The sequence below is a fragment of the Larus michahellis genome, chromosome 2 (assembly GCF_964199755.1).
Source record: "Larus michahellis chromosome 2, bLarMic1.1, whole genome shotgun sequence".
In the NCBI taxonomy this organism is placed as follows: Eukaryota; Metazoa; Chordata; class Aves; order Charadriiformes; family Laridae; genus Larus; species Larus michahellis.
The window spans coordinates 71,565,690-71,591,546 of record NC_133897.1 but is presented as its reverse complement, the minus strand read 5'-3'; the positions used below and the strand labels follow the sequence as shown (position 1 = coordinate 71,591,546).

The 25,857-nt window shown below is 39.6% G+C and overlaps 1 protein-coding gene across 2 annotated transcripts; it reads right to left on the bottom strand.

Moving 5' to 3' along the window:
- Positions 1-152: 152 nt before the first annotated feature.
- On the bottom strand, positions 153-25,581 carry DEK (DEK proto-oncogene). Of its 2 annotated transcripts, none has more exons than XM_074575843.1 (11): positions 25,286-25,581; positions 23,295-23,441; positions 20,864-20,965; positions 20,258-20,367; positions 17,444-17,538; positions 14,633-14,753; positions 13,263-13,445; positions 6,486-6,618; positions 4,040-4,188; positions 2,677-2,745; positions 153-1,727 (listed from the first exon to the last, which is right to left on the bottom strand). In XM_074575843.1, the coding sequence occupies exons 2-11, from the start codon at positions 23,428-23,430 to the stop codon at positions 1,716-1,718; spliced, it is 1,110 nt and encodes a 369-aa protein (XP_074431944.1). In that variant the 5' UTR covers positions 23,431-23,441; positions 25,286-25,581; the 3' UTR covers positions 153-1,715. The 2 variants fall into 2 exon arrangements, with proteins under 2 accessions (XP_074431944.1, XP_074431946.1); XM_074575845.1 differs by having other exon boundaries at positions 25,443-25,491.
- Positions 25,582-25,857: the final 276 nt, after the last annotated feature.

Here is a 25,857-nt window from a genome sequence, read left to right as displayed (position 1 = left end):
GACACACATTTCCACAACAGTATCTTTAAAGTAGCCTGCTGAATCAGGCTTGAATACTTTCTACCAGATGAGATAAAGACAACAACCTGTTTCTGTATAGTTTTTTTTCTTTTTACTATACATTTAAGCAAATGTTAAATCATCAAAATTGATTTACATTTTTGTGAAAGACATTTATTGAATACAAAAAACCCCATTACATTCAGCCTTATTATAAATGATTACACACAAAAGAAATTCAAAAAGTGTGTGAAGATTAATAGTCTAACTGGCTGAACATTTTCAGAATTTAGATCATTTATGAACTCTTATTTCTCAACTGTACAATAATAAAATTCAAAAAAATACACTTTGTCTTTCCAGCAATACTAGTCAGAGGGATTCTGTGCTCACAGCATTAATGGCAGCCCACACTTTGGCAACTATTAGCTTCATGATTTTATGAGTAGGACTTCTCATAGTAGCAACAAGGCGTATGGAGAACAGAAACCTAAACAACAAAAATGTATGCAAAGAGTTCACTTTGATCCGAAAAGCTATGGGACAAAGTTCAAGACTGCAGGCTTAAAAGTACCATTGTCCACATTGAGGCACCAAGGGTCAGGTTCAGAAGAGCTTTTCCCATACAGAAGAGAGATGAACCGCACACATCAGCGCTGCCCAATTCGAAAGCCCCACTGCGGGCTTCCAAAGCTATCGAGCCTCCCAGCTGTACATCTTGGATACCCACTTCTGAGATGCTAGGCCATCAAGATTGTTTGCAAAGTGAACTTTAGAAATTTCTCTAGCCTTGGAGGGATTTTATTTACTATGCCAAGCCATTGAAACGAATGTGCCTATAGTCTCTTGTACAAAGTTAAACGCTGAAAAGCTGAAGTATAAAACTACAGTTTAGTTTCTGTACAAGGAAAGATGGGACAAACATTGTAAAAACCTCAACTCATTTGTAATTTCATGAAGCTTCTGCATACCAATTTCATCACAGCCTCACTGCTGAACACTGACATTTCATGTCATAAATCCTAAGATAACAAGATTAAAAAACTGATTTGCACAAAAAAAAAATCTGAAATAACTTTATATATACAACAGAAAGCCTTTTAAAAGTACAAAAATAACATCTATATGCCAATTCGTTACCATGCTTTGCCAGTTCTCTCAGTGCCTACACATGCAAGACAGTAATCTAGATTTAGAATAATTCTGCATCTGTAGAATGTATCAGAATATAAGACATTAACATGTGACTAACTTTTGTTATTTTCAGAATGGATATGTATTCAAAATATCTTTATAACCAATACTGCAATATTCCAGTCTCTGCATGTATATGTGCAGATAAGCAGCTTTCATCTTACTTGATTTTAAGATCTCCTGCGAGCTAGTAATCCACACTAAAAAGCTATGGTGGTTCCAATGAATCTAGTTATACAAAGCAATTCAAAATGTACAAAAACTATAAAAAAATGGAACATTTATTGCCATGCATGAAACTTAAGTATGTTCAGCTAAAAACTGCATCAAATGCAGTTTTGTTTTTTTAAAAAAAAAGATACACAAAGCAATTTACAACAACACTCAACATTAGATCAGCAGAATCATCTCTGACTAAATACCACAAGGGTAAGACACGTTTCTTTTGCTGGTGCCTATCAGATCTTCAAATCCATGGGAACATAAAACCAGGAATCTTCATTTCCCACAGTCAAATCAGATCATGAAATCAACTGAAATGAGAAGTGCATTAGTTTTCTCCTTGCTCTCAATGCAATTACACACAGCCTCTCCTTTTGCATCAAACTATCAATAAAATACACTCTACTTTTGCTACCACAAAAAACCAAGAACATCCCTACAGCAGACAAATTGCTCTCTTGTGCCTTTGCCAATAGTGACAAACGTATGCACAGCACATAGGCAACTGTTTCTAGACAGCCATATAGACACATCTGCAAGTGAAGCCACAAGAAAAACAAAAGTTACTTTATTAACTCTACTATGTGAATCTCACTTCTCTAGTTCCATTTTTAGTTTTGGGGCAAGCAAAAGTAAGTGAACTTGAAAATTTTCTTACAAATTGCCAACTACAGACTGGACAATAAACCCTTTGTCATGAGTACATTGTATCAGGCCTATACTTCAGTGCAGCAAACTCAAAGGCAGCATTATAACTGTGCTACCAGAAGCACATATAGAGAAAACCTATCTATCTTTATGCTCTTTTGCCTTCTCTCTTTGCCAGAGCTTGCAGATCTGCAGAGCTTATACACCTTCATGCATCATTACCTACAAATCTATGTGGTCACTGCATGAATTATAGGGCACCTTGCAGGCAAGACTGTAATTTAAAGCAAATGCATAGCTTCCAGAGAGTAAAAGTCATCAAAAATTATGATAGCTTTAATTTTATTTCTGCTTACCAGAGAAATCATAATAGCAGTAGCATACTAAGAAAATAGAGTCTGAAGCGGTTATTTGTGAAAGAGGGATATGAAAGAAAAAAACAACTGGAGCCAGAGTTCAGATTTATCAGAGCACTAAACTTCCAATGCTATACAGGAAGCTATTAAAACTAGTGTTAACAGGATGCGATGCCACTTTCTAGTAGGCTGAAGAAAAAAGACAAACCCAAAAAACACCCAACCCAGGATCTTTTCTAAATGATAAAGTCTTTACCTCTTTGACTGTTTTTTTAATGAAGTCTTTCCTGTCAGATAGATCATAACTAGGATAGTTTTCATAGACCTAAAAAAAAAAAAGAAGTAAAAAAGAAAAAACAAAACAAGCCTCAAATTACTTTCATGCAATGTATTGTATGAATAGAAGGAGTTTAAATGAAATTAGGCAAAAATTGGTGTGGTACTTCTAGTATTACAACTGCCAAAATGCCTTCTATTAATTACGGAAAGCGACAAGCTTATTTTCCTGTTCTTATTTTGACCACATAAATATCTAAATACATGCATTTTTTTGTATTTGGTCACTGATTAAATTTTTCACATCAACAAACTGGAGTGCCTAGCTTGCCATGTCAGGCAAATAAGAATTCTCCCATCTGTGTCTTGCATGCTCTTTAAGTAGTCAGATAACTTTGCATTAGTGTAGGAAGCTAAACAAATATCAAATCCCAAGGTGTATTTAATTTTTCAGTAACAAGTAAAATTGTGATCCTTTCAAGTGCTTAATAGAAGAGTCAACGTATTACAGTGCTATTCTACAACTGCTCTTTAGCTAACTGGGTGGGAGAGGACCAACCAAACAAAAAAGATGCCAGCATTGACAACAAATACATGTTTTATTTCAGTATATCAAATTTCAGACTTCTAAAACAACTATAAACATGACAAAGAATTTGTACAAAATATACAGTTTTCTCATAAGAGTAACTTCTGGTTTAATTTTCTCAAGACAACTTCTTGGAAGAACCAGGAAAATAAACATGTGACTGTAGGAAGTATCAAGGTAACAGTATTGGGTGTGTTTGGGCCACTATTCCCCACCTTTCCCTTTTCCAGCTACACAGTTCCTTCCTGGCACCTGTCCTGACAATTAATTGATTGCTGAACTGATTCAACTCACTAACTCAGCTGAGAACTATTCATTTTTTGCTGACAGATGAGAGTTGAATGGACTCATAAAGAGAACATCTGAGGAATGAGAGCAAGGTGAGCAGCACAAATGTACAGAGAGCGTGACACAGCCCTCCCCTTTTGACAGTAGCAAGCTGCTGCACTGTCTCAACAACTCAAATATTTTCACTTTAATACATGGCAGATATTTTGGAGGTAATACTGCTACTTTCCATGCAGCTAATTTTTCTTTTGAGATTTTCCTTCTACCGGTGGGTATCATTGTTGCATATCTTAAGATTAAACCTCTCCTAGTTAAATCTGTTAGCAAGTCAATAAATCAATGCAAAACTATTTTTGTTTCTGAACCTTTGTGCAGAGTGCAAGCCTCTCTTTCTGAAATGATGACAAAGGTCTGTTCACAGATAACCCACTGCCTAAAAAGAGACTGCAAAATCATATTTGCTTACCTCCTTGCAAATTTGTTTCATTGTGACCTCCTCCAAGTTCGCATTGGCCAACAATTTCTTGACTGTTTCCTTAAGTTCTTCATCTGTGGGTGGTTTCTTCAGCTTTTTAATTAGAGGTTCATCATCTGAACTATCCTCAGACTCACTTTCTAAATAGGAAGAACGATTTGAATTGTAATAGAAGATTTACATTTGTCTGCTTTCTTCCTCCAAAAGAGAAGCCATCAGAACTTTCCGCAAGCATCTGATGCAGACATTCTACCTTAAAATAGACATCTTGCCAGAGCATGCATTTAAAACCAAAGCTAATTCTATCAAGTACTACATTTATTTATGAATCCACATCATTGTTGATGAACTATCAGTTTACAAATCAATATGTACTTTAGAAAGTATGGGATAGACTAAAGTAATTTATCAAACTAAAAAAAATGGTTTGGTTTATTACAGCAATTCTTAATTGAGGCATTATGACCCTAAAAAAGTACTTATTTGCTTTAAGTAGCTAGAATTTTTTTTCCTCAGCAGTGCTGTCCACTAGGATCTTGTAATTTTGCAATGCTGTATTACTGAACATGCTGTCAGAAACACCATGACAACAAATGAAGAGAATCTTAAAGAAAGTTAGCTGAAGAGGCACAGGACACTCCTACAATCTTTTCCAGCACGAAAAGAAAAAGTATTATACTGACATCCATGCACTTCCTCTACTGCCAACAAGACAAAATTCAGAGCACATCCCAAACAATCTAAATAAGGAGCTTACAGACAGACTTAACATTTTGATTTTTGTACAGCGAACATACACAGAAATGCAGCAGGAGTAAAGACATTATAAATATCTTACATAACATACGCAGAAGACACACACACACATATATACACATATACACACATATATATATAAAATTAATTGATGACAAAATAAAGCATACGCAGAGTCAGCCACATTAGTACTACCACCAGCTACTCTGAAAATTCATTGAATTCAGCACAGGCCAGTTTACTTTTCTGAGAAGTTTAGCAAAATTCCATGCCTAAGAGGTTAACGATTCCTTTTCTTAATACACTGTCAAGCAGGGTAATTAATCTGAACTGATGTCTGCTCTATAACATATATATGCTGGTGCTGCCATTAAATAAAGTATGTTTGCAGTATGGATATATTTTGCATTAATAACTCATACTACAATTGTGAAAGGGACATGACTGCTATCTCATAAGAGTGTCAGAGATTTTAAGGTGGGAAAGGACCTCTGGAGATCATCTGGTTTAAGCCCTTACTCGGAACATGGCCAACATGGAGCTGGTTGCACGGGACCCTGCCAGGTTGAGCTCTGAACATCAACAATGGGGATTCTACAACTGCTCCAGACCCCGTTTCTCTGTGACCACCCTCATGCTGAGGCTTTTCTTCCCCTAACATGTAATTCCAGTTGCCCTGGTGGCACCTTTTGCCTGTCACCTCCAAGCAGAGCCTGTTCCTGCCTTCCCTGTGCTCTCCCATTTGCTAGTTGCAGACCGCAGTATGATCCCCCCGATCTCTCTCTTCTTAAGGCTGAACAAACCCAGCTCTCTCTGCCTCCCCTCCTACATCTTGTGCTCCAGCCCCCTGGCCATCTTGGCAACTGACCCTCCACTGGACTCTCTCCAGTATGTCCACGTCTGTCTCCGTCTTGCACCAGGGAGCCCAAAGCTGGACACAGCACTCCCAAGGCAGGCTCACAAGTGATGAATAGGGGGTAGTAATCACTTCCCTCAACCTGATGGCTACACCCTTGCTGAAACAGCCCAGAGTGCTGACAGTGTTCCTTATCACAAGGGCACGCATGCTGCTGAACTGGGTCCAGCTCATTGTCTGTGAGAACCATCTGCCACCATCCAGGTCCTTTTCTGCAAAGCTGCTTACAAAGAAACCACTCTATCCCCACCTGCACTGCTGCAATCTTTATACATACATTTAGATCCTTAATATCTGTGTAGTTTTCATGTATATCATCAGATACAAGAAAGCCAATAGGAACAGGATGCACGTAGAACCCCTATCTATGTTAACAAAAACCACATAAAGCTGCTGAACAAAAGACATACACAGTGGGATATGTACCACGAGATCAATTATAAGACTAGTGTGAAGTCACTATAGAGACACCAACAGAATTTTGCTAACATTATTATAGAAGAAGGGAGAATTAGGCTAGTATTTTCAGTTTATGTGCAAATAAAAAGTACGTATATGTAAAAAACAGAAATTACAGGAAGCATACCCAAACCAAGAACTTTTTTTTTTTTAAAGTTACTGTTGCAAGGAAAGAATCATCAAGTAGCAAGCCAACAATTCACCAAATTCTATTTTCTTTCACAATTAGGTGCAAAAGCTTGCTTTCTAATAAGGATCCCAGTTAAACAACAAGACAATGTCTGATGAAAGATTTAAAACATTTACCTTTTCTAGAACTGTTTTGATTTTTTTTGGTAGTGCTGCTGTCTGCCTTCTTGACATTTGCACCCTTCACAGCTTTCTTGGTTTTGGAAGCTGTCTTTTTAGATTTTTCTCTTTTAGATGCTTTTCTAGGAGGCTATAAAGAAAAACAGAAGATTAAAATGATGGTTTCTACCCAAACAATCCATATCCCTTTTACACAGTGGAAATTATCCTTTCTGTCAATACAAACTAAATCAGCAAATTTAATTACTATATTTTATTAGTAATTTCTACCCCTATACCATAGGGGGAATATGCCCAGAATTAGTATTCCTACATTCTTTTAAATTTCACATTGTCCTCCTATATGGACTCTCAAGCTCAAACAGCTAGAACTTTTTGATGATACCAATAGTTTGTTGTGCTACAACTTTCCGTTCACACTTATAATTGACTTATAAAATCACTTTAAAGATGTTCCTTTAAAAAAGGACGTGGTACGTTGTATTCATTTACTTCCAGGTGCTATAGCTCTCTAAGACTACATGCAGCTAATTCTCTTTGCACTAGCTGAGAACTACATTATCTATTCCATAATTTGGCCAAGTATTGTGACTAGTAAACCCAAAAAACTGTTGCTTTAAGTTAACATCAGCAGAAGAAATTGAGAACATAAATACATACAGTATACACATATCAGTGCACTGCATTTTTGGCACAAATTAAATGTGTGCTTAACACAATCTTTAGATAGTACTTCTGACAAGGCTGAAAACTCCTTACAGAAACAAACATGGAACACTGACCAGGAATAAACCATACTTCAGAGAAACAACATCACAAAACAAAAGTAACTAGTTACTAAATTCATAATTCTAATTTATATTTAAAATAGCAGCATAGTCAACTGAGCAGACTATGACATCTAAACAATTAAGATTAGTTCATATAACTTAACTGCTTCTCCCATTAGTACCCGGTGCAACTCATGAAATTAGCATTTAGCAAACTAGATTATATTTATTTATATTGGGTTGCACTCAGTCTGCAGCATTAAGTGAAGAATAAAGACTTCCACTGTTGAAATTCAGAAAATACACTCAAGGACCACTCCATTTCTAAATAAACATTTGTAGTTTCTAGCATTTCAGCTTTCAAGTTTCTACTAAAGCACCATCACCAGATACAGTTAGAGGTTAAACCTAGCATTCACATTTCAGTTTTTTTTAATAAAATTATGCTCCCCCAGCACACAAAAATATTTCAGATATCTTTTGCTTCCAGGTAACAATAAGGGTTTTTTTGTTTGTATTGTTTAAAGAAAGAGACACATAATTCTGAGGACAATCTATTCCAGCCACTCCATGCCTAAGATTCAAACAGAGCTGGGGCAGCAAAGCATATATGCTGCCTACATCCTTTCACTTGTAGTATGTTAAAGGGTGTCACAAACTATTTGTTGTGTTTTTTTTTTTTCCAATCTTAAAGCTGTACAAACACAGACATTTCCCATTTCACCATTCAAACTAATTTGACATACTAGTGTTTTTGTAATAATTAAGCTTTTATTCCATGCAAGTTAACTTCAGTTTCCAAAGACTTCAGCCTACTCAGCTATTGCCTAGCAGACATATCCAACTCCTACCTTCTGAAAGGAGGCAAAGAAGATCCAGTTAAATCAATGGGGTTTACTACAAGGCTTTTTTGTTTGCTGGATTTTTTTTTTGTGTGTTTTTTTTGTTTTGTTCTTTAAATAACTGAGTTCTTGAGAAGTTTTCTAAAAGACAACTCCTGCCTCTGAAAGTGATATTCCTTTCCTCACAGTTGGACAAGTGTCTTGCTGAAGAGATGAACAAATATAAAATTAACTTTTAGTATTTCAGCCCTGTTTCGATTTGCCATTTGTAGGGAAAGAAAAAAGGGCAAACTAAGAATTAAGTTAAAGGAAATTCCCCAAGCCCCCATGAAACAATCTTTATAAATTAAAACTAACACCTATCAAAATAACAGTGACAAAATCTGTTACATAAAGTTACATGTATTGGCCTTTCAATAAAAGATTTTTGTTACTATTTTCTATAGCTCAGACTATTTACTTAACAGCCTGTCACACTTCCACTGCAATATACGAAATGTAAATAAAGGTCTTACATTACAGCTAGAGGTTCCATAGCTTACATAAAGGATTTCCTTGGACACCAACAGTCGACTAAGTGCTGTTCGTTGCAGGGCTCTGATTAAAGTTAAAAAGGCAGTCCCAACTAAATCAAAATATAGGATAAGATGGAGCCTGTAGCTCCTTTTAATTTCTTTTTTCCAGGCTTCAGGCACATGGATAAATCAGTGCATGCTTGGTACACAAATAGCTCTATACTTGTACTAGCCCTCCATGTTTTGTATCTATTCTGTGATTAAGTACAGGGCTGAAAGGGAAAGGTGTTTTGCATTTAAATACAAAGTTAATCTTATTTCTCTTCTACTATGCAAGGCTAAAAGAAGTTTCAAGGAAAACAGAGGAGAACAGAAAATGCAATGAGATGAGAATACTTTGGAGATTGCAGGGATCTTTGTAAGGCTGCTTACTATTTTGCTCATTTTATCTTTGTGATCCAAGACAGAGAACCCAAAAAGAGAAATCATGACATAAAATCCAGGAGAAATATGGTACCAAGATCCAAAACCAATGCAGCTAGGTAGGTCAGGGACCCCTACTGAATTCAAAGTCAAGTCCTAGGTAACCAATCAAACTCTATGCAGGAAAAAAAAATAAAATAAAAAATCTATATATCTATCAGGCCAGAAATGCTAGAAAGAGACCAAGTCGCCATGGACCCAGCATCACAACTGGCTCCAAAAGGAAAAGCAGATGGGTCACTGTTGTGAGTGACACTCTACTGAGGGGGGCAGAGGGGCCAATATGCCGTCCTGAGCCACTTCACAGGGAAGTCTGCGACCTCCCTGGGGCACAGCTCAGGGATGTGTTGGACAAACTTCCGGCCCTAGTGAGCTCCTCTGACTATTACCCCTTTTTAGTATTTCAGGTGGGTAGTGATGGAGTGGGTAGAAGGAGCCCAAAATCAATTAAAAGATATTTTAGAGCCTTGGGATGGCTGCTTAAGGGATCAGGAATGCAAATTGTGTTCTCCTCTATCCCTTCAGTGGCAGTCATGAATGAGGAAATTAACAGGAAGAGACAACAGGTCAACTTGTGGCTCCAGGACTGGTGTTACCAGCAGGGCTTTGGGTATTTTGATCATAGGCTGCTATATGAGACACCTGGCCTGCTGGTGGCAGGTGAGATGCACCTGTCCCAGAAGGAGAAAGGAATTTTGGGGCAGGAGTTACCAGGGCTCATTGACAGGGCTTTAAACTAGATATGAGGGTGGAAGGGGAGATAACTGGGCCTGTCAGGAGTAAACCCAAGGGAAGCATGCCAGGGCTTGAAGGATGGTGGACTAGTGCGGACTCTCACTCTGCCATTTCATTTGAGAGAAGAGAAATCATGGAAGCACCTGAGAAGGTTCTGGTAGGAAATGGGGCCCATACTCACAAAAAGGTGTTGGAATCATTAGCTCACCTGAAGGGCATCTATACCAATGCACGCAGTACGAGCAACAAACAGGGGGAGCTTGAAGCCATGATGCACCAGGAAAACTATGACATAGTAGCTATCACAGAAACGTGGTGGGATGCCTCACACAACTGGAGTGCCACAATCGATGGCTACAAGCTCTTCAGGAGGGATAGACAGGAAAGGAGAGGTGGTAGAGTGGCCCTGTATGTTAGAAAATGCTACGAGAGCTCGGAAATCAAGTATAGTGATGATGGGGTGGAGAGTGTTTGGGTTAGGTTAAGGGCCAATAAAGCTGATATCACTGTGGGAGTCTGCTATAGACCTCCCAACCAAAGCAGTGAGGTGGATGAAGCTTTCTATAAGCAGCTGGGGGAAATCTTGCAGTCACTTGCTGTTGTTCTTGTGGGGGACTTCAACCTCCAGGATACCTGCTGGGAATACAACACAGCAGAGAGGGAACAATCCAGGAGGTTCCTGGAATGTATGGAGGATAACTTCCTCACACAGCTGGTAAGTGAGCTGACGAGGGAAGGTGCCCTCCTGGACCTGCTTCTTGTGAACAGGGAAGAACTTGTGGGGGAAATAAAGGTTGGTGGCCATCTAGGGCACAGTGATCATGAGATGATTGATCTTTTGATTCTTTGAGAAACAAGGAGAGGGGTTAGTAAAACTGCCACCTTAGACTTCCGGTGGGCAAGCTTTGACATGTTCAGAAGACTGCTTGACAAAATCCCTTGGGAGGCTGCTCTGAAGGATACAGGAGCCCAGGAAGGCTGGGCATACTTCAAGAGAAAAGACTTAAAGGCACAGGAGCAGGCTGTCCCTGTGTGCCAAAAAACAAGTAGGCGGGGAAGGAGACCAGCCTGGCTAAATAGGGACCTTTGTCAGGACCTCAAGAATAAAAGGAGAGTTATGACCTCTGGAAGACGGGGCAGGTCTCCCACGAAGACTATAAAGATGTAGTGAAGCTATGCAGGGAGAAAATCAGGAGAGCCAAAGCACAGCTGGAGCTCAACCTAGCTACAGCTGTTAAGGATAACAAAAAATATTTCTATAAATTCATTAACAACAAAACAAGGATTAGGGAAAATCTCCCTCCCTTATTGGATGCAAAGGGAAACATAGTCACAAAGGAGGAGGAAGAGGCTGACGTGCTCAATGCCTACTTTGCCTCAGTCTTTAGCAGTGGAACTAGCTGTTCCCTGGGCACCCAGCCTCATGAGCTAGAAGACAGTGAGGGGAAGCTGAACGAGGTTATCACAATTAAAGACGAAGTGATCAGTGACCTGCTACACCGCTTGGATGCACACAAGTCTATGGGACCGGGTGGGTTACATTGAAGAGTGCTGAAAGATTTGGCAGACATGCTCACCAAGCCACTTTCCATTATTTACCTGAAGTCATGGCTAACGGGGGAGGTCCCAATGGACTGGAGGGTAGCAAATGTAGCACCCATCTACAAGAAAGGCAGAAAGGAGGATCTGGGAAACTATAGACCTGTCAGTCTAACCTTGGTACCAGGGAAGGTCATAGAGCAGATCATCTTGAGTGCCATTACAAGTCATACAATGGAAAACCAGGGGATCAGGCCTAGTCGGCATGGGTTTATGAAAGGCAGGTCCTGCTTGACAAACCTGATCTCCTTCTATGACAAAATGACCCGATTATTGGATGAGGGAAAGGCTGTGGACATTGTCTACCTAGACTTTCAAAAAGCATTTGACACTGTCCCCCATAGAATTCTCATGGAAAAACTGGCTGCTCATGGCCTAGATGAGCATACGATCTGCTGGATCAAGCACTGGCTGGATGGACGGTCCCAAAGAGTAGTGGTCAATGGAGTTAAATCCAGCTGGCGGCCAGTCACAAGTGGTGTCCCTCAGGGCTCAGTGTTGGGACCATTTCTGTTTAACATCTTTATTGATGACCTTGATAAGGACATAGAGTGTACCATCAGCAAGTTTGCAGATGACACGAAGCTAAGCGGGAGTGTTGATCTGCATGAGGATAGGGACACTCTACAGAGAGACTTGGATAGATTGGACCGATGGGACAACGCTAATGCAATGAGCTTCAACAAGGCCAAGTGCCAGGTCCTGCAATTGGGCCACAACAACCCCATGCATCGCTACAGGCTTGGGGAAGTGTGGCTGGAGAGCTGCCTGGCAGAAAAGGACCTGGGGGTTCTAATTGACAAGCAGCTGAATATGAGCCAGCAGTGTGCCCAGATGGCCAAGAAAGCCAATGCCATCCTGGCTTGTATTAGAAATAGTGTGACCAGCAGAAGTAGGGAGGTGATTGTCCCCCTGTACTCAACACTGGTGAGGCCACACCTTGAGTATTGTGTCCAGTTTTGGGTACCTCAATAGAGAGATATTGAGGTGCTGGAGCAAGTGCAGAGGAGGGCAACAAAGCTGGTGAAGGGCCTGCAGAATAAATCTTATGAGGAGCGATTGAAGGAGCTGGGACTGTTTAGTTTGAGGAAGAGGAGGCTGAGGGGAGACCTCATCACTCTCTACAACTGCTTGAAAGGACATTGTAGAGAGCTTGGTGCTGGTCTCTTCTCACAGGTAATTAGCGATAGAACAAGAGGGAATGGCTTCAAGCTGCAGCAGGGTAGGTTCAGACTGGACATTAGGAAAAAATTCTTCACAGAAAGAGTGGTCAGACACTGGAATAGACTGCCCAGGGAGGTGGTGGAGTCACCGTCCCTGAATATGTTTAAGAATCATTTAGATGTGGTGTTAGGGGATATGGTGTAGGGGAGAACTTTGTAGAGTGGGGTTGGTGGTTGGACTCGATCCCAAGGGTCTTTTCCAACCTAAATGATTCTATGATTGGGAATTTTCATGTAATTACATTAATAAAATCATCAGAAGATGATACAAGAAACACAATCAGTTATGTTTGAAATCCTGGCTGCCCCAAAGTGACAGTTTTATAAGGTGCATATATACATACAAAAATGAGAACCTTCACCTCTTATCTTATAGATTCTCTAACTTTAATGCACTAAGAAATTACGAAAATCTCTTATAAATTGCAAATGTATTCCCTTTTCTTTCAAACCATTCATTCAGTTAAACACAACTTACCGCCCAACTCTGCATGTTACAGGAATTACCAATAGATAACAACCACATAATGACAAATTGCAGACAAATTTTTTTTAGCCCTATGTTGTGAAAAAAAGGCGCAACACCAAAAAACAAAACCTTCATTACCTCATCTTCACTTTCTTTTTCTTCTGAAGAATCATCCTTTTCCTTCTTTTCATCTTCTTCACTACTGGATTCATCTGACAAGATCTCTGGGCACTTGGTGCGTTTTGCTTTTCTTGTTGTTCCAGTGCTACTGCGTTCTTTTTTGCCACCTTTGCTTGGTGTTTTTTTGGACTTTGGCAGTGGCTGAGAGACAGGAAGGTGTGTTATCCAAATAGGAATATAAAAGTGAATTTTAAAATTATAAATTCCTTCAAATCACATGAAAGAACAGTAAACAAATAAAGAGGTGTCTAAGTCTTGAAACAAAAACCAGGACTATTTTATGTACTACACTTAAGCCATAACATTTTGCTATAATCAGAAATTCATTACATAGATAGACCTGAGTAAAATGAAATTCCAGTTTTAAGCTAAGCACCCCTTCCACCCCCCTAATCAAACAAATCTTCAAAGGTTGAGAGATAGGGAAGGGAAACAAGAAAAAACAATCTAGCATGAACCTTTTACCTACCCACGCACCACCCCCCCCTCCAAATCCATAAAAGGAAGGTTTTCCTTCTGGTAATAAGTTAGTGACAACTCTTCAGAAGACTTAAAGGCAGGAATTCTGTCATGTCTTATGCAAAACTGCATTTTGTCATCACTCAGTACCAGTGCCTCTAAGGCAGCATGCAGACTCCCTGTTCACATCACTTACCAGTGTTTGCTGGGAATAACTTTAGTTTCCTGAGCAACAGTCTAGCAATGTAAGTATCACTTTTAGATTAAAAACTGAAAGTCCAAGAAGATTAATAGTAGAGTATAGTAGCCTTGGCAGCTGAATCTAGTGCAGTAGCATATACTAATTAAAGCAAGTTTTCCTAGGCTTGCAACAAATTCCATTTTGCGATGACCAAATGTGATCACATACACTTGTGAACTTGTAGCATACCTGAGTAACATCTGACAGCTTATTTTCCTGTACTTCTGTGGTTTTATTTCCTTGCTCTAACATCTTTTTTCTTTTTTTTTTTTCCTGCTCACATATTATGTCTATTCCCCTACATTCACCCACAAAGCAGAAGCTACTCATGGTATTGGGGTATGGATAGCCCTAATTAGCTTCATGTGTTGACCACATACACTTTTGTGCACTAACAGTGTACAACAGGTGCACATACATGTAAGCATATAGTTTCTATCTCAGCCCTCACACCATCATGGATGCCTGCAGGAGCAGAGCTACTCTCAAGAAGCCACTACTACTTCAGTAAGTTAGAACAGTAATTTTATCGCCACTGGTAACAAGCAAATAATAAGGAACAGAGAGACAGCTGCCACTTTTTATCAGAACAGAGCTATAAAAGTAAGCATAACAACCTGAATCTCACCTTGCCTGAAGATTTTGGGTGCATTAAGAAGTTTAAGATTCTGGTTACCAGCTCACTATTGACTCCTGATCTTTCCAAGTCGAGAACTTCACAGATACTTTTCAACATTGCATTTCTGAATCTGGAGAGAAAAAAAAAAAAAGAGAAAGAAAAGATTCACATCTTAAACAGTCAACATTTGACTGTTAGAAGCCACTATCTGGTTTGTGTCTGCAACCTGACAACAGATGTGAACACACACACTTAGAACTACGTTTCCAGTCTTATCTATAGTTAAGCAAAGAACCACCACCATATTACATTCAGCAAAATAAAAGAAAATTCCCAAATCCCCAGGTATGTAAAATAGGATATAGAAAAAAAGCTATAAAATCTTAGTAAAAAAGCCTTCCCCAGAATCTCTCCTAATCTACCACACTGTAAAAAAAACTAAAAAAAAATATAAAACAATCTTGGAAAATAAATCCAGTGGGAACAAGATTTGAACTATAAGGGGGCACTGGTCGTCCCTTTTATTTTCTCTACTTCCTTACCCCTTTACAGAAGTACCGCTGATGAAGACAGAAGGCTAAGAGAAACTCTCACATCCACCCCCTTTACTCCAAAATGATCTTGAACCAATTGTCCCACTAGTACTGAAAAAAGTGTAAAGGAAGAGTCAAATCCCATGAGGGTATGACATCAGAATGCAAGCTTAATGCGATTAAAAAAAAGCAAGACAAGAAAACCTCTACTTAGTCTACCTGTTACCTCCCTTCAAATGTTTAGCTTTCCTCTTCACTCATTTTGTACAATGCTGCCTGAACAGTAGATTTCATTGTCTGAACATTTTTCACAAGTTAAACAGCTATTTCTGGTAATCAAAGTCAAAGGAAACTTATTTTTCATTGTTTGTTTTAAAAGTCAGTGCAACAATTTCATGGTGGCCTACAACTTCTCTAAAGGGTGCGGAACAACTTTGTTCTCCCATGTTTTAGGGCATCGGAATAAGAGACCTTAACTGGTTTGGTGCGTCTCCCTGCCTCCAAGTATAGTTCATTCACCATCCTTCCAATGATGAAGTCAAATCTTTCAATCATTTTTCTAGACAAGGTCATAAAAAAATTTTTTGCAATCTTAACATGAGGAGAGCCTTCCTGTTTAGCTTTTGGGGATACACCAAATACTTGTAAGGTATTCCCGCATAATCAAGTCAACCTCTATAGTATTATTGTCTCTTAAAACGTAAGAGTTAAAACTACTTAACTTGTTAACAGATTTAAAAACTGCATAGAATCGAAGTTTCTGTTTCACACTTTCAAGACCTTCTATCCTGAATTTAGGATTTTGTGGTTCTATTCCTGCTTTGACTAAAATTCTGAGTTGTGTTACACATGGCATTTGTCCCTGTATTTCAACTTAGGGTAGAACTGATATATGCAAAGAATAAAATATTGCCTCCCAGATTCTTTCCATATTTTTAATGCTCCAAAGATACACCTGCAGATAACAGCAAACATAATGTACTAAGTATTAAAATGCAGTTCAAGTGTGGAATAAACAAGTGCATACAAAGTTTTGAGTCAGGAACTTCCATAGCAAGTAGTTTTGACTTAGAAAAAATTCCAAGAACTGTAATCCACACAACCACCTCAACCCTCATTGTTTTTAATCTAAACAGTAAGATCTTATTTTTTTTCCTTTTTTCATCTTGTTCAATGCTGTTAAAACACGATGACATGCAAGTGTACAGCATGGGCAGAAATCAACCACATAGTCAGAACAAACTAATAATCTAATCAGCAGCATTTCATACGCAGCCATGAACAGCAGCAGAACTTACCACAGTAATACAAGCACACGGGCCTTGGTACCTTGATATGAGTGACAATGCAACCAGTTTTTAGAATATTTGTGGAAGACTGAAGGGTAACAAAACTTAACTAGCAGTTCATTCATACAGAAAATATGAAAAAAATGTGCAAAAATATTTTTGAGCTTTTGCAGCTAAGGGGAAGCATTATCAAATTAAACCAGTAGGAAATAGTCAAAACTCCATCCTGAGACAGAGTTTGTCTTGTAGATTAGAGGTATTTGACAAACCCTACTCCTAGAAAACTGCATATCTGAGGAAGGAAGATTTGCAAATTTCACATTCTGGAAACCTTCACACTATCAACAAATGGACACTAAAAAAAAAATTAGAATCAACTATGTAGAAGTTATTAGTTCTTTCATTTGTTACAACTAGCTGCTCAAATATGCAAGGGCATTTTTAAACCCTTTCAGTCCAGTCAAAACCAAGCTGCAGCAGTTTCTCCAGTTAATAAAGCAGCAGCTTATGTAGGGGAAACAGTAAAAAAGAAAAAAAGCAATAATATTAAAAAATACTGTTAGGCTAGTTGCTACAGCAATTCTAGGAATAAGAGTGTATGTTTCATATACAATAAGCAGAAATGGCTTTGATTGTGAAGGAGGAAGGTTTTGAGGTTTGCACCATGAATAGAGCACAACATATTCACAACACTACGCTTGCCCTGGGGAAATTATGATTTCCTTCCTTGGCAGAAGAATCTGCTAGTTAGCATGTGATAGTTAAAGCCAGGACTGTAAGAATTGTGAATGAAATGTTCACAATTTAACTCCTTTTAATACATTTCAAGTTGTCTTACGAGATCAGTTTGTGCAATTAAAATGAGCTCAAACAGATCGTAGAGCTATGAAACAGCTACTCAGCCTAAAGTTTAAATTTAATCTGAAGTAAAATTTTGAAAATAAAGAGAATCATATAGCATGAGTCACACTATGTTAAGTAGCAACAGAGATCATTACTTTTTTAACATTTCTTCCTTCTTTTTGTATTGGTCACTTCCTTTTTCAAATGGGAACCCGCTGAACTGACCCACATTCTTCTTGAGGGAAGCAACCTAGAACAGAACATGCAGATTACTTTCCATGGCAAGTAAAGATTTCATCCAATTACATTTGTTAACTTTTCATATGAGAAAAATCTATTCTAGCATTTAGCTTTCTGATGACAGAAAGTTCTACCCTTTAAGTTATAACCTAGATACATTATGTCTCTATCTCATGACAGCCAAACTACAGCAGTTAATTTCTTGTTGTCTTGGTACTTTTAATTCCTTTTAATAACTTACCAGGCAAAAATCACCTGCCATTTCAAGCTTGTTTATAATGTACCGCATGATTATTTACAGGTTTGCACAACTACGATCATATGAAGCCTGTTGCATACTTTGTACCATGTAAGTTGTTATAGAATAGTGAACTTTATTTTTACTACATAATCTGCTAGAGCAGATTTGCTTTATTTGCTTTTCTAAAGTCTTACATTGGACTGTGATTGTACTTTTGAACCTTTTCTGTAGCACTGTCGTGCCACCGGAACCAGGACAAGCACAACAAATTTTTGCATTTCCATACCACCCAATTTACAAGTTCTATCATAATACCTGCGGTCTCAATAGGGTTGAACTTTCATTGTGACAGCCCTTGTAATGGGAAAATTGCTCCTATCAAGGTCCCAAATATATTAAGTTCTTTGTTTTCACTCCATCTCTTTTTATCAAAAAAAAGAAGTTAAAAAACATCCCCAAATCTTTTATTCTTCTGAGATCTTAACACTATCAAGAATAATTTGAACTCACTTTCAACAGTTCTACAAATTTTGTTCCTGGTGTTTCTCCATTAGTTTATAATTTTACCAAAGCTAAGCTCCTTTTCCAAAGAGAATTATCTTTGTCCAGCACCTAGAGAAAATTTGCAGATGGCATTGGTATGTTTTATTAAAAATGTTAATTACGATCCAAAGCACACACAGAACGTGCACACAAGACAACATCTGATCTTCACTATATTAAACAGCATTCTGAGTTCTCAACAGTTCTGTTTAAATACAGTTTTGAATGAAACCATACCAATATTATTTCCAAGCAAATAATTATATTCTCATAGCTTTGGACGCAAACGACTGGGATGCTGCAGCAGTCCAGCTGGACTTTCCAACAAGTCTATGTCTAAAAGACTAAATGTGGGAGGGCAGAGCAAAGGGGGTGCGGAATTGCAACCAAATAAGTGGGGGAGGGGGGAAGGGTAAGAGCTGTATTTCAATAGCAGTTGCATCTAATTAGTATGACTTAGGAGCACTAGATATCAATTTACGATTATATAATTTGCACATAATTATGAAACTGCAAGTAGTTGTGTGTCTATTGGTTGATTAGATTATTTCTTATTGATTACTAAATCAATTATTAATAACAGTATCATTAAGTTGTTAGTTTCTTTGTAGTGTGTTGCACAATCAGTAAACAACACAGTCTCTTAAATCAGTTATGTCTCGGATCTGCAATCTAAAGTGGGAAAGATGGACTCTGAGGCAATGGTATGCCAGTACCTCCTCCCAAAGACAGTAGAGAAGTCTTAGTGGTTTCATAAAGAGTAAATGGATGCAGTTTGGTGACTTCCACAGTAAAGTCAGTTAACTGAGAAAGTTACATGGTTCTGTTATTGTACCTTTCCTACCAAACAATTAAATTCTACTGCAGGACAATCCAGAAGTTTGCAAAACTCTGTATGCACCAAGTCAGAAATTCTCTAGTCTGATTTATTGCCATACTGAATACATAGCGCAATTCACAGAATTAGGTTTTAATTAATATATACTGTTCTTTTTCTGAGTACTTGAGGCAACAGATCTTTCTTTGCTACTTAAACAAGCATTGCATTTGCAGCACTGCTCTGAGATATTACAGCTAGCATGGATCTATACTAGTTCAGTTCCTGGTTTCTGTGCTGGCTGTTCAAGTATCCAAAATACACAAAGAGGTTAAAACCAAATTCCTATAAATATGGTAAGTGTATTGAAATAGTAAAATGTAGTCTGCCTTATTTTCTCTACATCTGTTTTACCTCTATTAGCAAAGAAGATGAGCCATGTTTACTCTGAAATTTAAGACATGATCACTGATACATACAGGGCTCCAAGAAAGATTTGCTATTATATTTAAGTTTCATCCTTAAATACAAAAGCAAGCATATCAGTTTTCAACAAATATTTTAACTGCCTTAGATAAATGTGATAAAAAACACTATAAAGCCTTTACATATAATGTAGTTTTACTTTCTACTACTTTGTGCAAACTAAAGGAGAAAATTACTAGGTAAGTAGCAATTTATTAAAACCCACTAACAGGTTTCAAACATAAAAGAAATAGAAGTACTAAGAAAAAGCTACATTGAACAAAATAACTACATGGAGTATTTTTACTATATTCTGCATCTTAGCGGCTTTTAGCACGTGAACCATAAATTATTCCCAGCTCATCCTCATAAGGTAAACCACCCCTCCCCTCATTAAAAAAAATTAAACAAAATCTATATTCAAGCAGACTTACAATTCAGTACACTTTTCCATAGGATTTTTACAGGGAGAGTAGCTTACAGGAGTTAGAAAAGCTACAGGCTTGCTTAACTGGTCCTGCAATATTCATTTTCCAAGTAGTTTGTAATAAGTGACACTTAAGAAGTAGATCCCCACGTGCAAACATAAAAACAACTATACTACAAACATTTTCACTATGCACGAGAACGAACAGATATGCAAGACTGATTTTAAGTTCTTACAGTGCCTGGCCTGTTGTAGAGGAGTTTGTGCAGGTTCCTAAGTTCATCTGTCTTCTTTTTACTCAGAAAGAATTGTATCCTTTCAATTTCACAGAGTTTTTGTCCTTTTCCTGAAACAGTTAAAATACGCGATTCATCACATTTCTATTTATTTATGTGCTTATAACTGCAAATATCTACTGTTTTTTAAAAAAACAAAGTTATTTTAGAATAGCATCAGACATTATAATAGGTCAAACATTAAGCAGACCTTTTCCTATCAATTAGGCATCCTGACAATCCCTTTGTTTTCTTACTTGATAGTACCTAGACCAGGGTACAAGGACTTGACATTTCTTTTTATTCTAGTTTTTCCTGCCTTTGTCAGTGGTGGCGAGGCACTGAAAGTACCAGGTAAGTTTAAACATTACATAACTTCTATGGTTTAAATTGATGCTACAGAGTAAAAGAGGGTTTTCATAGAATTATAATAAACTTATTATTTTAAAAAGTATCATGACTCTGTTAAGTTAGGCCTCATCTACAACAAATTAATAATTTGGTCTTTTAAGATGTTTCATTATCGTTCCCAACACTCACAATTCTTATGTGAGAGGACAAACTCACCTGGTGTAATTGTAAAAGGTTCCTTTTGCAATGAGGATACTTGCATGGTCAGTCGGTCTACCTTCTTTTTCTCCCTTTTTCCTTCAACAATGAGACTCTTCTCTGCAAAAGACAACTTGCTTAAATACAGTATTGTTTCATTACACAAGCAGATTCCACTGCAGTGACAAGCAACATGACACTAAATCTTTGCAATTGAAAATCAAAAATTTATATAGCCAGGTACTATGACACTTTCAAACCTTTGGCTAACAGATCAATGGGATTCTATGGAGCTGTATATCGGAGTCTCCAGTTCTTAACCACAATCCTGCTTACAACTTAACCTTGAAGACAAGACTGGGCATTTCCTAAAGGGAACCCCACCCCACAATGGAGACTGCAGCACTGTGCATTTTCAGAAACCCACCCTTCTCTCCCTTCACTGTCTTTCTGAGGTACAGAAATGACACTGTTTGCATGGTCTCCTTCTGGGATGCCCTAGCCCCTAAGCGCACAGTTCCACTTTAGCCCTGTCAAGGAGAATACTACCACCAGATGGGCAAAAGGTGAGTCCAGCATGCCTGCAGACACTTTCTCACTGCTGGACCGGAGGACCCACACCTATTAGCAGGAGACGCAGAAGAACAGTGGAACTATACTACACCTCACAGGGCTACACAGCACAGCACTCTACAGGCACAATACAAGTGTTAGAAATACTACAAGAATACTATTCCCAGTAATTCTGGTACTGCTTAGTAATGAATACATTTATATTGGTTTATGTATACATTGCACATCACTACTTTAGTGATACTGTGTCAGGAGAAAACCCCAAAGCTTCACCTAAACATTTCATACTAAAATACTTGACCTCAAATCACATATCAAACTATCCTTAGTGCTAAACAGATGTCTTTAACATCTGAAAGGAGCTTCAAAATGTGTATGAACATCCTCAAAACTGGATATGTATCTGCTGAAAACAGAGCAAAACATACTTGTGTGTACACAAGAAACAGTTGTTTCCAAAAACCTAATTCTATTACTCTACTGTTTCCCAAACAGCATCATCTCTTCTCTTTCTACTGCCTTTCCTAAAGGCAGACCTCAGCTCTTAAGAATCCAAGACCATCAGTGGCTTGCTGCCATGGTTTAAACTCCAGCTCGCAACTAAGTGCCACGCAGTCACTCGATCACTTCCTCCCCCACCTGCAGTGGGATGGGGGAGAGAATCAAAAGGGTAAGAGTGAGAAAATTGGTGGATTGAGGTAAAGACAGTTTAATAGGTAAAGCAAAAGCTGCACATGCAAGCAAAGCAAAACAAGGTATTCGTTTACTACTTCCCATCAGCAGGCAGGTGTTCAGCCATCTCCAGGAAAGCAAGGCTTCATCACACTTAACAGTTACTTGGGAAGACAAACACCATAACTCCAAACCCCCCACCCTTCCTTCTTCTTGCCCCAGCTTTACATGCTGAGCGTGACATCATGTGGTATAGAATACCCCTTTGGTCAGTTGAGATCAGCTGTCCAACTGTCTCCCTTCCAACTCCTTGTGCAGCCCCCAGCCTACTCACTGGCAGGGTGGTGTGAAGAGCAGAAAAGGCCTTGACTCTGTGTAAGCACTGCTCAGCGATAACTAAAACATCCCTGTACTATCAACACTGTTTTCAGCAAAACACATAACCCCATACTAGCTACTATGAAGAAAATTATCCCAGCCAAAACCAGCACACTTGGTTTTCACTGTGCCATGGTGCAGCTCTATTTACATGAATGCTTTCATTTGCAAAATAGGCGCCTAGGGATTTCACAATAGGAATGAACATTTTTGCACAGTAGTTCCTTTATCACATCTTGTATTCCTTGACTACCCTCCTCAATTACATGCCACAACAAAAATCCGTCCTTGCTTGCTCGTCTTATATCGCCATGACTTTTATTAACAAAGTTAGTCAAATGGAATTTCTCCCCTCCGATATAATTAAATTTTGGTACCCGGTAAATTAATTCACAGTAGTTAAGCAAGGATATCTGTATTGTTTCCAAAGCCACTGCACAGATTTTTCAAGTTTCTCTCTTTTGCAAACACAGATCACTTCAGAGTGTTACTGGAAAAAAAGGATTCCTTTTTGGATATGCAATTTTATACAAATAATTTTATAAAGGACACTACCTCTTATAATCACTTAGAGGTTCACACAACAGCAAACCCTAGTGTAGGAATCCAGGATGCTGGCAATTCCTTCAATCCTTCCTGAGGAACACCAGCATCGCTTTTTCTAGTGTTGCCTGTTACAGTCTACTGAGAAGCGATTTATGACCCATGGGATAGATGTACCATAGATTCTCCTAAACAATAATTGTACAATTAAACATCACAGGAGACTGCATTCAGCAAACTTGGCATTTTTAAAGGACAACTTATACAGTGGAAAAACATGTACCCTTTTCTTCTTCCTCCTCTTCTTCCTCTTCTTCATCTTCATCACTTTCCTCAGCTTTGTTTTCAGTTTCAGGTTGTTTCTCATCTGCTTTTTCAGATGACATTGTATCTTCTTTTGAGGAAACAACAGAAGACATGGTGTATGGTTCTGCAAAAAGCAGTCAGGGAAACCATCATCAACATAGTATTATACACGAAAAATACAGGAAATTTGCCTTTTTTTTTTTAAATCTTCTTGTACAGTAGAAGTAATGTCATAACGCTCATATTGTGGTTGTTTACATTCTTTAAGACACTAAAGTATTCTGCATGCACAGAATACACAAAATTTTTCAGGAGGAATTGCTATCCATTCTTCAACTAGCCTGGTTAAGAACAGTTTAAAAGGTTATCAATTCTTTACACACAGAAGTCTTCAAGGTTGCTTTGTGAGACATTCAGAAACACCCACTCAAGGCAGCTGATGCTGTTATCTATTAAGAACTGCAATGTTTTAAGATATCACAATTTTAGTGCACCATGTTATAAGCTGAATAGTTATTTCTGATCACAGTTAACCATGCATACAAGTTTCCTAGCAAGTTAAACAAACTACATATTTAGATGGGGAATGGGAACAGAAAAATAAAAAAATAAAAGTTACAAGCAATTTGGAAAAATTTAACACTGCTTTCAAAATTCAAATAGCCATGGCATCTTAGGGCTTGAAAATGCTTTTTGGTTTTAATCTGCAGATCTACAATAAAAGAATAAATGCTTCATACTTAGCATATTTAAAAGGAGTCTTTTCTTAGCATTTGAAGTGGCTTAAATATTAACTTTGGAACATCTCACTTTTGCAGTACCGTTTCCTTACTGACAGAGAATGCCCATCTAACAAAGATAAGCATGTCTGTTCATTCTAGAAAAATTCTAGTTTTCAAAGTCTTTCACTGTTTACAAATCTGGAACAAAATACAGCATCAGTTGTACAAGTCCTTGTGGGGAAAAAAAAAGTCACGATTAACCATTTTCTTTTTACGATATTAAAGCCAATATGATCTGCAAGAGGTCAGTCTCAATAAACAACAACGAAATCAACTGCTCATATGCAACATTAGCAGGTGTCAGAGAACAGCAGCACTCCAAATGACAGAAAAAATAAGTTACATTACCAGTAGTAAGGTAAAAAAGAAAGTTTACTCCTTTTTGTTAAATCACTGGGGAGAAACATGTAAAATATCTTTCAGGATATTACTACCAGAATTTCATTTGACACGAAAAAGTAACGCGCCTTTTTCACCATATTAACTCTCTGAATTTTACTTGTCCGCACAAGTGGAAGAAACAAGCGAAGCACTACGAGCTGTCTCTCCTTCCCCTTTCAACAGGAGCAGAAGGGGAAGAGGGAAGTAAGTGACTTCTTAGCCTTTCAGCAACCCGGTCCGTGAGGACGACTTCCTTAGGGAAAAAGGGTACCGGGATCCACCTTTAGGAAGGCTTCAGCCGGGGGTATTTTCGGCCGGGCGAGAGTACCTCACAAGCCGCCCCAAGAAGGACAGTCTCGCACAACAGCACCTCCCACCCTTCTCCAGCACTTTTCGGACACCGACTGGCCACCTGTCCCCTTGCCGACGTGCGACGGGGAGGCCGGGGAAACCGAGGACGAGATGAGCAGCGCCCGGAGGAGCCGGCAGCCGAGAAGAGCGGCGGGGGCAGCGGCGAGCGCCATCCCCCTCCCCGAACCAGCAGGCAGCGTGGGAAGCAGCGTTCCACTCCCTTCCCGCCGCCGCGCCGGACACAGCGCCCGGCAAAACAACTCAGGCGGAAAACACCGTCCGCCGCCCCGCGGAGGCCTGGGCCCCCGCCGGTCGGTGACAAGCGGCCCCGCCACACACGGCGTGCCCGCTTCGTTTCCCCTCGTCACCCGCCTCATTGGGCCGCCCGGCCCGACCGCGGCGAGGCGGCAGCGCCCTCTCCGGCGCCGTTACGGCCATGGCGGCGGGGACCCACCTCAGCTCAGCTCGAGCCCCGGCTTCTGGCTCCTTCCTCGGGCGCGGCACCAACAGCAGCTGGAGGCGACAGTTACCGGAGGAGGAGGACAAGGGGGGAGGGCAAGGGAAGGGGGCAGGGCGGCAAGACACACACAGAGAGAGAGAGCGACACGCACAAACACCGTCCCACCGAACAGCCACTCTCTCGCCTCTCTCCCCCGGAATCAACAAGGTTTTCAAAATGGCGGGTTGGCGGGCGGGGAGAAGGAAGCGGGAAGGCGACGGCCAATCACGCGCCCGCAGCCCGGCCGCCGCGGGGAGGCGTGGGGGGCAGGGGGAGGGGGCCGGTCGTGGCGGGGCGTGCGTGACGTGCGCCCGCCCTGCAGTGACGTCAGGGCGTTGCCGCCGGTGAAGGGGGGATGTGTGTGAGGGGCCGCCCCGCTGCCAGCGGCACTTTGTCGGGTGGCGGCTCTCCGCGCCCTTTCCTTCACCTCCCGTCCCCCCGGCGGTTCCGCTTTACCCTAACGGGGCGGGGGCCGCGGTGCTGACAGGCTGAGGGAGGGCTGTGGGGGTTGCGGCCAACGGCAGGAA